Raw genomic sequence first — 16,596 nt, 5'->3', positions numbered from 1 at the left:
GTGTCCCTATTTGTTCGGCACGAAAGTTGGGAGGTATGCCATACACCCGTGTATTACCCAGGAACCCTTCAAAAAACCTGTGTTGTAATTAATTCCCGGGGCATATTAATCAACAATAGTTTATGTTGAATGGCTTTGCCATCGATGGAAGAGATTACCCAGATTGTTACTCTCTTCATCGATGTCACAGCATAACAATGGTTTTGTTTTTCGTTAGAGGTCCAAAGACACGGTACATAGGAGCCCACAGGCCAGTCAGTAATAGAAAAGTTCGAACGATAAAAGTATCTATCAAGGAGATGGCAACCATCGATAGTCAGTTCCCGTATTGCCGTAAAAAATCGATTCAGCTGGCTTTCCTCCTACTCAGTCACTGGGAAGGTGGAGCTAGCTTGCTACGTCATGGAAGCTCCAGCATCCGCGCATGCGCAGCTTCCCTACACAGCGACCTTTAAACCTGACGTCACGCCCGTGTGAGGCCGGGGAGAGGCGGGGCGGCGGCCCGGAAAGGGGAGGGCTCCTGAGGCGCCGATGTGTCACCCGCTCAGAGCACGCCCCCCCGGCATGTAACTCTCCCCGGAGGAGGGCGGACTTAGGCCAGAGCTGCGCCCCCTCGCGTCAGGCCCCGTGTCACGCAGAAAGCGCGGGAGATTGCGGCGGGGCGGGGTCACGTGATCCCGGGGCCATTTGAAAAACTGAGGCGGTCGCGTGCTACCGGGTGTTACATCCGTTCCCGCAGTGCGTTCCGGGTGTTATCTGCTGCCTGCTCGCCTCCTGCCGGTGTCCAGCGTCCCGTCTCTCCAGGCTCAGCTGCCCGGCCGCCCTCAGCCTTCTCTGCCCCGGTGCCACAGTTGGCGGGAGATTCTCTCATTTCCCGCGTTCCTCTCTGTTCCGCTGTCACTGCCGGGTGCTCTCTGTCTGTCTGACCCGCAGCCATGCCGGCCCAAGCCGCCTCTCCTGCCCTGCCCGCTGACGTCAGGAAGCGGTAAGTGTCCCTTCGTGACGTCACTCTGCCCCCGGCCACAGGGTCTTCTCCAGCTTTACTGGGGTGGCACACTACATGTCCTAGCCTCACTCATGTATGCCATAGGCATTTCATTAAGGCTAATGTTCTATGGCTTGGTGGCAGTATCAGTCTTTTGGCATGCTGGGACTTATGGTACTCTAGCTGAGGTGATCTAGTATCCCTGCTGCATGCACTGGACTAGGGCCACTGTATACAAGGAGCATTGTGCCAATCTCTGCTCATACATATGACTGCGCTGTGCCCTAAAACTAATATGCATGGTGTGCAGGCTGGAGATTCTACTTTTTACATGAAAACTTCCTGTTAGTAATGATGGCTGAGCATAAAGTGCTATTTATTTCTAACATGGCCATTTTTGAGTTAATAAGGCCATGATTTTTATTTATTTTCCTTTAGCTTATGTGAGTGCTGGATCTAGTAATTGTTTAGATGACTTGCTTCTGTTGCCCTGGCACCATAGCGCTTGCACTGTTGAATGAGGCTATAGTTATGTGTATGTATTGATAGAGCTGGCTATACCACTAATGATGTGGCATGGTAATGCCATCTGTCAGTGTTACAAGGATGGTTTTAATACTCTTTGCAGCCTGATGTCACCAACTTTGGCAAAAAGACAGGTTGGGCCATTACTACCGAGTGCAGCTTTTCCTATACTGTGAATGGATATGGCTTACCTGTGAGCCAGGATACGCACCTGCTCGTACTGGGTGTTGGAATATAGGGTTGCTCCACTTCGTGCAGCATAAAAGGAACTCCGTCACAATTTGCCAATGTCCTGGGTTCATGAGGAATAGCCCAAAGTATTGACAGATGTCAGGTGGATAGTTCTCTGCAGTTTGTTGTAATAACAGGAAGGGCCTTTTTCAGTCCCTGGCAGGTCTAATAACTAGTTGGAAATAATGACGCGGTTATGTCCCATAATAAAATGACATCATGTTGACACTAATGAAGCTGTATGTTAAAAACTATGTTTTCTTTGCTGTAGGCTAAAAGCTCTGGATAAAGAACAGGATGGCATGTCTGACAAGGTATGCGCCCTGCAACTGTGACCAGACTACTCGTCTAATTAATGGGGCAGTGGTGTTTCTTGGTCCCCAATATCATTAGTACTGGCTCCTGAAGGCTATTTTCATTTAGTATTGTACACATCAAATAGCTTTTGTGTTGACATTTGTACCCCGAGGGCTGGGAAGCCTTCGGCCTTTCCCCTGCTGACAAACTAGATATCGCATTGGCAAATACTCTAGCCTGGCTAGTCTTGCTGTTTGGCCATGCTGGAATGTGTATTTAAACCAGGAGTGGCAAACATTTGGTCTTCCAGCTGTTCAAGGGGAACCCCCCCCCCCCCTTTTTTTTTTTTTTTTTTTTTTAATTGGAAAGTGTAATGATACTTGCATGCAATTATAGAATCTGACAGCAGAGAAGAAACACTTGGCCCATCTAGTCTGCATAAGCATGCCTTCATTTGCGTATGCTAATGTGAATCCTCTGCCAATTAAGTTCCCTGTATACAGATTCTGGGAGGAAACAAGTGTCTTTAGACTTGGCAATGTATACCCCAAGCATGGTATAATGGTTAGCATGTGCTGGCACTAGTGTGACAGGTGATTATTGTCGCTGTTTCCCTTCCATAGGAATGCATAGAGCAGAAGCTTAGTCTGGTGCTGGACTACCTGGAAGCAGATGCTAAAGACAAGCTGACTGCGCTGGAGGACAAGCTGAACAAAGATGAGCTGTCTGAAGTATGTGCTGTAGGGATAATGACGCATTACATCCCTGTTGATATACAGCTTTTCCCCACAGGCTTGCTGGGATTGTTCCCTAGCTTGTGCCTTATTCTCTTGCTAGAATTCCAGCTAGATACATTACATCAGTGAAAGCAATGCTGATGTTTGGGCAATGTTTATGCACTGCCATACACAAAGCTGGACAATTTCTAATGCATGGTGCAGACATTTGCCTTGTACGCCTCCTCTTATTGGGTGATTGTTTTCCATTCTCAGGAAGGTTATCTGACAAAGGTAAAGTCCTTTCTGCGGAAAGAACTAGGCATTGAAAATGGCTCTCTGAATGGGGAACCAAATGGCTGCTCGCCAAACGGCACCTGTGGCAGTGATGAGGAGGATGTGGAGATGGAGGAAGCTACAACACCTGGACAGAAAGGCCGCAAAGGCAGAAAAAGCAAGTCGAACGGAGAAAACAAAAGTAATTTGCCAACTATTATTTTTTTGTCTCCTTTCATATGGTGTTAACTGTTTCATCAGTTACTGTAATGGGAGAGGGGGACACTTAGTTTACCTGACAAAACAATTACTTTTTAATTATCAAGTGTGCCGCCAGAGATGGCTTTGTATCTACCCTGTGGGTCACTGTTATTTGAAACAGTTGTCATTGGCAAAAGATCTAATCTGTTCTGCAAGAGGACGAGTCTGTACTTTACGGTGTATCTGAGGGCCGATGTGTTCTTGTTTCTGCATTCTATGGGGTCAGGGTGAATGTTATGTGGGGGCCAATGTTTGTTATCTCCTCCCATGAGGCTATGACGTGCCTTGGCTTTTTTCAAATCTTGTTTGTTCTGGAAGTTGTAAGGTTTAAATTGCTGGTGTAACTTTTTTCTTTATCTCTATTGTGTAGAGTCTTCTACTCGTGCACGGCCGACAAGAAGTGCAAGCAAACAGCCAACCATCCTGTCAATGTTCTCTAAAGGGTCAGTATGTACTCGTGTCTGCTTCCTGCTTTGGTGGTACCTTCATGTTCCATTTATACTGAATGCACCTAGTGTAGACTATTGCTTGAACAGAGGATATATGTTCCTCCCATGCAGTAGCTAGGACTCTAGTTCTTTCTGGAACCCCATTTAGTACAAACTTACTAATACAATGCTACATGTAGGAGTCCTGGTGCAAGTGTGTTTACTTAGTGTTGCTTGCCATGAGGATGTTCTCTAACCTGTCTAATGTGCTCGGATTAGTTGTAAGACTCAAACCTACACTGGTAATTGGCGCAAAGGAAGAAACTCCTAAGCTGGACAGAATTGTTAAACTACTTGCTATAAAGACTTCTCTCATCCATTGGCCTCTTTACAGGTCCAGCAAGCGGAAATCTAATGATGTGAATGGGGATGTAAAACAAGAGACTGAAGTGCCCAAGGAAGAAGAGCAGACTGAAGCTAAGGTGTGTAGGGTACATCCAAGTGTTGTCTTGTCCAAGGTTTAACATTGCATTGACTATCCTCACTTCAGGCCCATTCTGCACTGCTGATAAATGGGTACTCTGGGGTAGATTTATTGAGCTCAGTGAAGTGATAGGAGCTGATTGGACAGTAATCTAAACCAGACACTATCACTTCACTGAGCTTAATAATTCTACTCTATTATTTAGACATTGAAGCTGTTTCTCTTGGGCTGGGGTATGGAAAAACGAGACTGCGCAACACTGCTGCCATATTTATGGCTATTCTAGCTAGGAAAGCTGTGATATCACTGCATGGTTCTCTGGAAAAGTACTATATGCTTTTCAGTTGAGTGGGTCTGATATTAAATGGGAGCACTTGCAGTCTTAAACTGAACCAACAACATATTACAGTATCTTGTCCTGATTTTGGTTTCCTTTCTCTTCAGGAGCAAGTAGAGAAGAAGCTAAAAGTAGAAACTCCTGTGGAAGAAGGGTAAGGGGACCTTGGTACAGCTGGCTTATGCCCTTCTGCTCTCCATTGCTGTTGCCATATTGCTTCTCTGCACACTGTATGTTTAGCATGGATTCCCATCTTGCTGTGACTTGACTCTATTTCCCTTTCAGATCTGTCAAAGCCGAAACTCCAAAGGTGCAAACCGCACAGACTCCTAAAGTAAGAAACCTTGATGCAGTCAGTATTGTTAAATACCAAATGCTGTCGGTGTACAACTTTAATCTTTTTCTATTGTCCTGCTTTAGACCCCTCCACCTAAATGCATGGACTGCAGGCAGTATCTGGATGACCCTGATCTTAAGTTCTTTCAAGGTGACCCAGTTGACGCAGTAAGTGAAAACTACTTGCCACTTGTCTTCCAGCAGCTCTTGTCTGCAGTTTTCTTGCCTACTATAATAAGCAGTGCTGTGTAACGCATGTTGTATTGTCATTTAACAATACTTACTGCAACGTCACAATGATTCATGATCTACACTGAGTTGTGCAAACTCCTCCCCCTCCCTAAGGTGGATGAGCCGGAAATGTTGACCGATGAGCGTCTGTCGATATTTGATGCCAATGAGGACGGCTTTGAAAGCTATGATGACCTGCCCCAGCACAAAGTTACATGTTTCAGGTTGGTTCTCATTATGAATAAACTTCAAGGTTCTTATGTACTCAACTTAGTCCTGGATTCTGTAACTTCTTTTTTTTTTTTTTTTTTTTTTTTTCTAGTATTTATGACAAGAGAGGTCATCTGTGTCCCTTTGATTCCGGTTTAATAGAGAAGAATGTTGAGCTGTATTTCAGTGGTGTTGTAAAGCCAATCTATGATGACAATCCTTCCCTAGATGGTGAGGAAGCCTGTCCCTTACAATGTAATCTGCACCTAGGTGTAGGACGTACTCTAATACTCCTTGTCTGACAGGTGGCGTAAGGGCAAAGAAGCTGGGTCCGATCAATGCTTGGTGGATAACTGGCTTTGATGGAGGGGAGAAAGCTCTGATCGGTTTTACAACTGGTAAGTGAATACCTTCAGCCACCTCCCAAAGTAACTGATCTGTGTATCATGAGCTGCATCGAAGTCTGTCTCCTGTATTGCAGCATTTGCCGACTATGTTCTGATGGATCCCAGTGAGGAGTATGGTCAGATCTTTGCTCTGATGCAGGAGAAGATTTACATGAGCAAAATTGTAGTGGAGTTCCTCCAGAACAATCCAGATGTTTCCTATGAGGATCTATTAAACAAGATTGAAGTAAGTGACCACTATGTGTATCCTCAATCACTTGTGGTGGTGGTACAGGGTGTGACTCTTCTGTCCTATGGCTTCAACTGGTGGCTGTGCCTCCCTCCATATAGTACTTCAGTGTTCCTGTAAAAGTGCAATGTATCAAGCTTGGAATTGTACAGCTATAATGCCCTGGTAGAAACCCAGGCTCTGCATCTATACTGCCTACACTGGAGTTGGCGGCTGCCTACCTTGGCATGCAGTCAGATCAGTGCCAACTTATTTCCACCAGCCACTCCAATCTATGTATGGGCATGATTACCCTAATGGAATTTTCCTACCTGTTAATCACTAAATATCTAACCCAATCAATGGGGAAATTCTCAAAGCTAGCTGTATAGTTACAAATTCCCTGGATATTTTAAAATCAGGCGCCCCCATGGAAAGGAATACTGTGCAGACTTATGAGGTGACTTCAGCTCCTTTTCCTAAGCACCCTGACTAGATCACTTAGAAATGGAGCACGGATCGCTGCATGGCATACACGGAGCAATCACACTGGCTTTGCCTATAAAAAATAGGCCTAGCTCTGCTCAGCATATAGCAAAAAAGCCAGGTTGCCACGTTTGTATGCCCCTTTAGCCTGACCAGTGTCTATAACCGCTTTGCCTTCTATAGACCACCGTCCCTCCAGCTGGTCTGAACTTCAACCGCTTCACAGAAGACTCTCTGCTGAGACATGCTCAGTTTGTGGTGGAACAAGTAGAGAGCTATGACGATGCCGCTGATAGTGATGAGCAGCCTGTCATCATAACACCATGCATGAGAGACCTGATCAAGCTGGCTGGTGTCACACTAGGGAAGAGGTGGGTCACTAATGAGCAATCAGCATGTGGGATCCTTCTGCTATTACCTAGTCCTAACCCTGTTGTGAAACTTTGTTCAGGCGGGCAGCACGGAGACACGCCATCAGACATCCCACAAAGATTGTGAAGGACAAAGGACCCACGAAGGCTACAACAACCAGGCTTGTGTATCAGATCTTCGACACGTTCTTCTCTGACCAGATTGAGAATGATGAGGAGAAGGAGAACTCCAAGCGCAGGCGCTGTGGGGTTTGTGAGGTGTGTGTTTGTTCCACTTCCTTAGTCTGGGAGAGCAAACTAACAATGCCTGTTCTCCATGCAATAACCTGACCCAATCTCTCTGGACAGGTTTGTCAGCAGCCAGACTGTGGCAAGTGTAAAGCCTGTCAAGACATGTTGAAGTTCGGAGGCGGTGGCCGTAGTAAGCAGGCCTGTACGCAGAGGAGGTAATGCGCTACCATGTTAATGGGTGGGTTGCAGAGACCTTTGTGGAATACTGCATTCACCTAACACTTGGTATTATCAGGTGTCCAAATCTGGCAGTCAAAGAAGCAGATGAAGATGAGGAAGTGGACGACAACATCCCAGAGATGCCATCTCCTAAGAAAATTCTCCAAAGCCGTAAGAAGAAACAGGAGAAAAAGAACCGGATATCCTGGTGTGGAGAGCCGACTAAGGTAACTCATCTTGAGATGAAGAGCCATGAAAACACAATGGGGCAGATGTATGAAGCCAGAAGTGGAAGGTGATTATGTACCAGCCAGTAAACTCCCAACTAACTTTTCAAACACAGCTGATTGGCTAGTGTGTCATTACCTTCCACTTTATCTCTTCACCCAGCTTAACCCTTTCAGGTCAAACGTTTTGTCAAGCTCTGGTGCTAGTAGCAGATCCAGTGGTTAGCCACTTAAAAAAAAGGATATTTTCAACGTTGGCCATTTTTTAATTACAAAAAAATTGCAATTTTAACCAGACTGTTTGAATTGCAAAAAAATTGACTACAAAGGGTTAAAACATCTGACCTGGTCAAGTTACAATTTTTTTTTCCTACCCCTTTTTCAAGGTTGAAGGGAAGAAGGAATATTACCTTAAAGTGTCCATTGATTCTGAGATTCTTGAAGTTGGGGATTGTGTCTCCGTGAGCCCTGACAATCCCACAGAGCCCTTATATCTGGCCAGGTTTGTGAAACGATTGAAATGTTAATACTCTTGGTACTTGTGGTGTAGAATGAGCAGCAGTTTGCCATGATCCTCCTTGGTCACTTTGAATCTGCTGAGGTCTTCTGTGCAGTGTAACATTGTTTTTAGTGGTGCTTTTTAAAAAAAAAAAAAAATATATATATAATTTATACCCTGTTACAATTGCAGGATCACCTCCATGTGGGAGGATATCAATGGGCCAATGTTTCATGCTCACTGGTTCTGCCTGGGCACCGATACTGTCTTGGGAGCCACATCTGATCCTCTGGAACTCTTTATTGTGGATGAGTGTGAGGACATGCAGCTGTCCTATATTCATGGCAAGGTCAACGTGACTTACAAAGCACCATCTGACAACTGGTTTATGGAAGTGAGTAATCTCACATTGGGTAATGGCCTCTGTCTGTGGGAAATCCTGATGCACCTATAAATCTCTTGTAGCGCAGGTAATGTAATGCATTTCCTATTAAGTGTCCATTAATCTAATTTAGGGTGGTGTGGACAGTGAACATACGATGGAAGATGATGGAAAGTCCTATTTCTACCAGCTGTGGTATGATCCAGAATATGCACGCTTTGAGACTCCACCAAATCCACAGCCAGCAGAGGACAATAAACACAAGTGAGTCTGGCTCTAGTTGCCCCATACCATATAAGTAATCAGAACTTGGTAGTCACAAGCTTAGTATTCTTTGTTTTTCCTGCAGACTTGTCTGCTAAGGTGCAGGGAAAGTGAGGTTACTTAACTTAATTCCAAGTAAGTGCGTTATTTCACCAACTTTTTTGTGTTCTCCCCAGGTTCTGCTCCAGCTGTACCAGGCTAGCTGAGATCAGGCAGAGGGAGATGCCCAGGGTCTTGGATATAGCAGAAGATTTGGATGATCGAGTCTACTACAATATTGCCACAAAGAACGGTGTGCAATACAAGATTGGCGATGGTGTATTACTCCTGCCTGATGCCTTCAACTTTAGGTATGTACTCCAGTAAAAGACCTAGGTTTCTAAAGCTTGGGTTTTCCAGATTACTTGAAGCCTGTACCATGGTCATTTAATTAACTAACTTGTTTAAGACCACGTAGAGCAAAGAATGTCTGCCTTTTACTGCATTGTGCTTCATGGTGTGCTGCGTTTACGAAAGCTAAACTCAGTGCAGGCAGTCTACTGTAACTAGTGGGAGCATCTGTACAGATTGCCTGGTAAGTGCATATACAGTAGATCCAAGACTCATGCAGCCTCTTTAACTAGCCAGGTTGACATGAAGTGCGGTTAATCCTTTCACTTGTACATGTGTATTGAGCTGGGAACTCCAGCATTTGCTGCAGTACAGTAACATCCTGTCTTGGTTCTAGCGTGAAACTGAGCAGTCCTGCAAAGCGGCCGCACAAGAAAGATGATGTGGATGAAGATCTCTATCCAGAAAACTACCGCAAGTCTTCGGATTACATCAAGGGTAGCAACTTGGATGCCCCAGAGCCATACCGGTTAGGTCGCATCAAGGAGATCTACTGTAACAAAAGAACAAACAAGAAACCAAATGAATCGGACATTAAGCTGCGGGTGTATAAGTTCTACAGGTATGTCTGGCCTGACCCACTAAGTGTTCTATCCAGGTACATTGACCATGTACCAATGGCAGAATAAGTTCCTGTCTTGATGTTTCTGCTATGATTTACCACACAGACCCGAGAACACTCACAAGGGCTTGCAAGCAAGTTACCATGCCGACATCAACACTGTGTACTGGAGTGATGAAGAGGTGACCGTAGACTTTAAAGATGTCCAGGGTTACTGCAAAGTAGAATATGGGGAAGACTTGAATGAGTCTATTCAGGAGTACTCTGCTGGAGGTTCAAACAGATTCTACTTCTTAGAGGTAACTACCTTTTTGTCTAGCATGTGAATTCCTAAGACAGACTGTAGCTAGCGGTGCACCTGGGTTTTATCTAAGCCTACCCAGACCTGCTTGCTCTGACTTGTGTCCAGATTGACCTACCACTACTCCTTCCCCTAGGCCTACAATGCAAAGACCAAGTCCTTCGAGGATCCCCCTAACCATGCTCGCACTTCCATGAACAAAGGGAAGGGAAAAGGCAAGGGTAAAGGTATTTACAGTTTATTTTTCAGTTGGTAATTCTGTTCATAACCTTGTTACTGAGTAACGCCGCTCACTCCACTCTGGTCTCTAGGGAAAGGAAAATCTTCCGTAACGTCTGAAAGTGAGCAGAAGCTTGCAGAGGATAGAGTACCTAAGCTCAGCACTCTCGATGTGTTCTCTGGCTGTGGTGGTCTGTCTGAGGGGTTCCACCAAGCAGGTAAAAATCTAATAAGGACAATTACCTTCTCGTTTAACCTTAAGGGAGTTTGAGTTTAGTCTTCCACCTAGCATGGAATTGCTGTTGTCTACTTGTGGCACTAAAATTGTTCACTTCTCAAGGTATCTCTGAAACCAAATGGGCCATTGAGATGTGGGATCCAGCAGCCCAGGCCTTCAGACTAAACAATCCTGGAACTACAGTGTTCACAGAGGACTGCAATGTTCTGCTGAAGCTGGTCATGTCAGGGGAGAAGACCAACTCTCTGGGCCAGAGACTACCCCAGAAAGGAGACGTAGAGATGCTGTGTGGAGGCCCACCTTGCCAAGGCTTCAGTGGCATGAACAGGTTCAATTCCAGAACCTACTCAAAGTTCAAGAACTCCCTGGTGGTCTCTTATCTAAGGTGAGTAGTTGGAGTCTCTAAATCACCTCTTAAATACCAGTAGTTGACAACCTGGAGAATGTTTGCGGCTTTGTTACTAATCTGCCAATGTCTCCCATCATCCTTCAGCTACTGTGACTACTACCGTCCTAAGTACTTTCTACTGGAAAACGTCAGGAACTTTGTGTCCTTCAAAAGTTCAATGGTGCTTAAACTCACGCTTCGCTGTCTTGTTCAGATGGGATACCAGTGCACGTTTGGCGTTCTTCAAGTAAGATGTGCCACCATAATGTTCTGTAACCCGTTACAAATCCAGTGTCTTGTTCTGTTGGTTATAGATGGAGTGATCACCACAATTATCTTAGTTTATAAGCTTAGGTGTTAGCCAGTCTGGTGCTATTGTGGCCTTCTCTACTGGCATGTAGGACATTCCCCATGATTTGTCGATCTTACGGTAGCCTTAAACTGCAAATAGTGATGAGACAAGGGCACAATCTAGGCGCAGGCTATAGTAATCCTCAACACAAACTAATAGCAAGCTATTGCTGCTGCACCATGCACAGCCAGGCCCCCTTATGATTTCAACTGTAGCAGTCGCCACGCCTCAGCTCATTCATTAAACATTCTACAAAGTTCCTAGAAGATTATTCCTGTGGGCTTTCTGACTCTATATCTAGCTATTGTCAGTCCCTCTTTCTGCCTATGTCAGGTGCACTTGGTCCCTGCTTAATGTTTAGCTTGGTATTCAGACTCTGTAGTACTAGGAGCCTTTGTGTTTGAAGGGGCATGTTTCATTGGCTCCAACCTCTGCAAACTGTATAGACGAGACATTGTAAATATTCCAGCACAGAAGCTCTTGCTGGATGCAGTGGTCACTAACTGGAGAGCTAGTTCCAAAACCTGTGTAATGTCCTTTTCTGGCTTAAGTTTTATGTAATTGGCTAAGGTTTTTCTAAGTTACATCTGGAAGGTATATCATGACTCTAAAGGTGCCCCCATCTTTTGCAAAGAGATCTAGTACAAAAAGTATGTGCAGCACATACTTTTTGTACTAGATCTCATCGCACTAGATCTCATCGCAAAACTGAGATGCAATGATATATTGTATACACTAATTGTAACGTGTATGGGCACCTTAAGCAAGTGGTAGCCAGTCCTCAAGAGCTACCAACAGTTCACATTTTCCAGACAACCTAGCTGCTGCACAGGTGCACTCATTACTCACTGACTCACATTTTCAAAGATCCACAGGTGGAGCAAATTACTTGTGATTCTGTGAGATCTGGAAAACATGCACTGGAGTTGGCTATACCAGCTCTAAGCCATAGCCGACTACTTTAAATGGGTAATTAATGGCAGAACACAACTGGCTACTAAGGTTTTGTGTATGTAACTTCCCAGGCTGGTCAGTACGGTGTAGCGCAGACACGCAGGAGAGCCATTGTACTTGCTGCCGCCCCCGGAGAGAAGCTGCCGATGTTCCCAGAGCCAATGCATGTGTTTGCGCCACGTGCATGCCAGCTGAATGTTGTGGTGGATGACAAAAAATACGTGAGCAACATTACAAGGTTTGTGCATTTTCTACTTCATGTGATTTATCAAGTGCCAGCACTTAATGTGCAAAATGTACCTTGGGTTTGATCTGTAAAGCATCCATACAGGGTACCCCAACCTGCCATAGGCCTCTGGGCTCTACTATAATACTTGTCTATACACTGGGCACAGGGTAAATATTTAATGCCTTGTCCTCTGTCAGAAGGAGCCACCTGTAAATTGCTTCTCATGCTAACACTGCAGAACGTAAAAATTAGTGGGTAGTCACGAGACTAAGCCATTGACTCTATCCCCTGGCAGAGAAGAAAGTGTCCTTTAAGACTTTTTTTTGTTATACTATGGAAACAAACCAACACTAATGCAGTCATATTGGTGGTACACTCATATATAAATCAAAGGGTTAAATGAAAGTATCAGGATTACTGGCTGCCTACTACCCATAATCCACCTGTTTTTCAGATGTGCACGGCTTCATCCTGCAGGCTACTTGTAGCTCTGAGTGGGTATTATATCAGGCATTTGCCAAGTACAATACTGTTTGGCTTCACCTATTCTGTTTCCACTATAGACCAGTTGGAAACTTATTTGCTCAGCCAAACCTTTTCTCTTTATAGAAAGCAGGTGGCTGTGTAATTGGAGGGAGTATCTGCAGATGACCAGTGGCATTTATCATAAATTGCTCAGACGCTTCCTAGTGGCAGTTTCTGCAGCGTGGGAGCACAATGTTCCCCTAGCGTTTATTACTTAGGGTATTCCCAGTACATACCTTAATTTTTCTAAAGCCTCCACTGGAAGCTGTTTGTTAATATCTGCATGCAGGGCAAGTGCAGAAACAGCCAACATGTTATAGTGGTTGTGATTAGAAGACCTTGTCAGTGACTTACAATAAAACTGCTCCATATTGCATGCAGGCCATTATCTGCAAATGTTGTTCAATCTCTGAAATGCGCATTTTATGTTGGACTTTAATCCCCAATGACGACTACTAGTGGTTTTCATCCAATGTGAAACGTGTGCTGTACGCTGCGCTCATCTGAACATCTCTACATTGTTTCTTATAACAGGACAAAATCCAGTCTCTTCCGAACAATCACTGTCCGGGACACAATGTCAGACCTGCCAGAGATTCGTAACGGAGCATCTTCTCTTGAAATTTCATACAATGGAGAACCTCAGTCCTGGTTCCAGCGGCAGATCCGGGGGTCCCAGTACCAACCAATACTCAGAGATCATGTCTGTAAGGTGAGTGTGACCACATCAAACCCTGCTTGACTCATGACTGTATAATGTTTAGTCTGTTCGTGGTGGTCTGGCCTACTGGAAGAGATGTAGCTGTGTCTTCACTTGGGCACCGCTGGTGACTTGTGCTTGATGCACTTCAGTTTGGCCTTTAGAACAGTAGTTCACTCGTGTCTGTCTCTACAGGACATGAGCGCCTTGGTAGCTGCCAGAATGAGACACATACCTCTTGCCCCTGGCTCTGACTGGAGAGATCTACCAAACATGGAGGTCCGGTTAACTGACGGCACAAATACACGGAAGCTTCGATACACTCACCGAGACAAGAAGAATGGGCGCAGCAGTACTGGAGCACTAAGGGGAGTCTGTTCCTGTGCTGAAGGTATGTAACGTAGGGGTTAATGTTAAGTGTGTTCTCACTAGCCTTGTACAGTCCTGCATCATCCACTCACTGGAAATGTCTTTTCAGGCAAGCCATGTGACTCTGCAGACCGACAATTCAACACTCTCATCCCCTGGTGCCTACCACACACAGGGAACAGACACAATCACTGGGCAGGCTTGTATGGCAGGCTAGAGTGGGACGGCTTTTTCAGCACCACAGTTACTAACCCTGAGCCTATGGGTAAACAGGTGAGTGAAAGCACACTATTCACTGCCACTATTGTAAGTAATTTCTGTAGGCATTGGAGAGGAGCTGGTATCTTCCTTATCTCAACTTTCAAACGCAGCTTGCAGTGCTGATTGGCTGGTACACTCTACACTCATTACTAATACATGGACCCACCCCTGGACGGTTTACTAATGCCGGAGTTGTCTGTTTTCAGGGCCGCGTTCTCCACCCAGAGCAGCACCGTGTGGTTAGTGTACGGGAATGTGCCCGGTCTCAGGGCTTCCCCGACACCTACAGACTCTTCGGAAACATCTTGGATAAACACAGACAGGTAAGAGTCCCAGGTGCTGAGAATGAGAACTAAAGTTGCTTAGAAACAGGCTTAACGTTATACTATGGTCCATTTTAGGTCGGCAATGCAGTACCCCCACCGTTATCAAGAGCAATTGGCTTGGAAATAAAGTCCTGTGTCTTGGCAAAGCTCAATGAGAAAGAAACAGGTTTGTAACTCTTGGGAGCCTTTTGGAAATTTGTGGCCCAAATTGGAGTGCAGTTTTGTATCCCCTCCTAAATAGCTGCAGAGGTCAGTTGATAGCTGCAGACGTCAGTTGAACCTAGTTATTTAGTAGCTGTGGTTTGCTTGTACTCTTCACTCCTGTCCCACCATCTGTGTGAGATTTGGCTTCCCGGTGTCTACGGACACTTCCATATTCTGCTGAGCATGTTTTCTGAGTATCCTATACAAATACTGACTAGTTTTTTCTTTTCTGCAGAACTTAAGCAAGAAAAGATGGAAGAGAATTAACTTTGGTCCGGAATGCTACCTCCACCATTCTTGTTCCATCCTTTTATTTTTGTTTTACATCTGTGCACTGCGAACATTAACTCTGTCGACTTGACAGTTTTTTTTATTTTATTCTTGATCTGATGATAAATGTATTTTGATAGAATGGTTTTTAAAGCATCATTAAATTTTATTCGCTGTTATGGATTTTATCCACTTTGTATTTGTGGAACTGTAGGTCTTTTTATATGTTGTAATATTTCAAATAAAAAAACAAAATTTAGGTTTTGTAGCTCCCTTTTTACACACTGGTGCTTGTTGTGCAGTAGCAGATGTATGACCGATGTTTATCAGGAGCTTTGAGTCAGACTTCAAGTTATATCTGGTAATGCTTCAAAAGAAATCCTGGAGAGCGGATTGTGACCAAGAACTTTCCAGATGTTCTACCAAGGAATGCATTCGCACTGTAGTGTCTTCTGTAAATGGACTTTGTTAGGACAACCTTCCACCAGAGTCTTATACCCCTTCATACCACAAATGCCAGGATTAGGACACCAGTCCATTCCAGGAGCAACATGGCATTTGTGGTTTGCAAGCTCTGAAGCACCCACTGCTTATTAATGACGGGGCAGGAGAGGAGGCAGCACTTGGAGCTGACAGTGCTGCTTTTTTCCATGCTTTGCATGGGACCTGGGTTAACTGTTCACACTGCACCATACCCTGGGAAGATCCTGAGAGCTACCAGGGTTGAAATGCTGGGCTTTTGGCCCGGGAGCCTCTTGCATAAGCACTACACCCGGGTTGTTCCCAGGTCCAACCTGGGGAAAATGGCTGGTGGGAATGGGGTGTTGGGTCTCTGGTGGGAATGGGGTGTTGGGTGACTCCCTTTTGTATCCACACAGACCTAATTGTGGACCATGTGTACAAAATGTAAATACTACATCTGCACATTTTTCTAAGATAAGTAGTTGGGTGGAAAAGAATAGGAACAAAATTACAGCATTTGAGGTAGTCATTTTGACCGAAGCACAGGAATGATGGGACCTTTTCACTGTAATCCACACTTGCATTCTGCTTTGTGGTGGTACAATCCTACACTGGTTAAGGTTTAGTCTCCTTTTAATACATAAATACTTGACACTAAAGTGTGCTCGCTGCAGGTCTCTGGCTTGGTAAATGTATAAACTCACATTCACATCAGAGATATGTTGCACATAATACAGAAGTGCCTCCATAGTTTTGTTCTTGCATGTCTGGACTTCATTCCAGCTCCTTGACTGCTGGGAAATGTGATCTGGCTTCCCATTAGCCACTATGTATATGGTGCAATAAGGGATCTGCCACACATTATTTAAAGGAATAAACCAAATGGGAAATGGACTTGTTTAGGGCAAAGAAAAGTAGATAAACACAGCTGCATCGGCAGACACCACTGTAGGAAGTATTTGTGGCAGAAAACTGCAGTATTTGTTGCCTTTGGAATATGATTTAAGTAAGAAAATGAGGGAAGAGGGCCCTGCCTAAAAGGGCTTACATTCTAAAGAGGAGAGACAGGGGGGACAGATGGGGTGGGTCAGAATAAGAATTGGCTGGGTTTTCAGACATGGGTCTTAAATGGGAGGAAGTACACTCAATGCTTTCACACTTCAAAACCTGCTTAGACCCTGTATTTGAAACTTTTCAGCACAAATTAAGCCCCTTTCACTTTGCAAGTTGTAAAT

At 44.8% G+C, this 16,596-nt stretch overlaps 1 protein-coding gene across 2 annotated transcripts; it reads left to right on the top strand.

The window, feature by feature from the left end:
- The first annotated feature begins 468 nt into the window (after nucleotides 1–468).
- Nucleotides 469–15,158, top strand: DNMT1 (DNA methyltransferase 1). Of its 2 annotated transcripts, none has more exons than XM_083185072.1 (34): nucleotides 469–985; nucleotides 2,013–2,055; nucleotides 2,662–2,769; nucleotides 3,031–3,232; nucleotides 3,662–3,734; nucleotides 4,114–4,201; nucleotides 4,648–4,694; nucleotides 4,826–4,874; nucleotides 4,961–5,044; nucleotides 5,222–5,331; nucleotides 5,430–5,548; nucleotides 5,623–5,715; nucleotides 5,799–5,950; nucleotides 6,602–6,789; nucleotides 6,870–7,047; nucleotides 7,138–7,235; nucleotides 7,316–7,466; nucleotides 7,853–7,968; nucleotides 8,158–8,359; nucleotides 8,481–8,611; nucleotides 8,788–8,961; nucleotides 9,339–9,563; nucleotides 9,670–9,862; nucleotides 10,001–10,085; nucleotides 10,176–10,301; nucleotides 10,424–10,706; nucleotides 10,815–10,956; nucleotides 12,087–12,253; nucleotides 13,304–13,481; nucleotides 13,665–13,860; nucleotides 13,948–14,111; nucleotides 14,306–14,422; nucleotides 14,501–14,591; nucleotides 14,865–15,158. In XM_083185072.1, exons 1-34 carry the CDS (start codon nucleotides 936–938, stop codon nucleotides 14,894–14,896), a joined length of 4,455 nt encoding a protein of 1,484 aa, XP_083041198.1. In that variant the 5' UTR covers nucleotides 469–935; the 3' UTR covers nucleotides 14,897–15,158. The 2 variants fall into 2 exon arrangements, with proteins under 2 accessions (XP_083041198.1, XP_083041197.1); XM_083185071.1 differs by having other exon boundaries at nucleotides 470–985; nucleotides 10,001–10,091.
- The last annotated feature ends 1,438 nt before the right edge of the window (nucleotides 15,159–16,596 follow it).

This window comes from Crinia signifera, chromosome 4, assembly GCF_055691185.1.
Source record: "Crinia signifera chromosome 4, ASM5569118v1, whole genome shotgun sequence".
NCBI classification, from domain to species: domain Eukaryota; kingdom Metazoa; phylum Chordata; class Amphibia; order Anura; family Myobatrachidae; genus Crinia; species Crinia signifera.
Note: the sequence above shows the minus strand (reverse complement) of the source record. Positions and strands in the feature narration are given on the sequence as shown.

Bases quoted from the DNA above. Each gene is read 5' to 3' on its own strand.
- DNMT1 (XM_083185071.1), top strand. From the start codon at position 936: ATGCCGGCCCAAGCCGCCTCTCCTGCCCTGCCCGCTGACGTCAGGAAG. The intron at 2,770-3,030 runs GTATGTGCTGTA...TTCCATTCTCAG, and splicing joins ACAAAGATGAGCTGTCTGAA to GAAGGTTATCTGACAAAGGT. The intron at 7,969-8,157 runs GTTTGTGAAACG...TTACAATTGCAG, and splicing joins GAGCCCTTATATCTGGCCAG to GATCACCTCCATGTGGGAGG.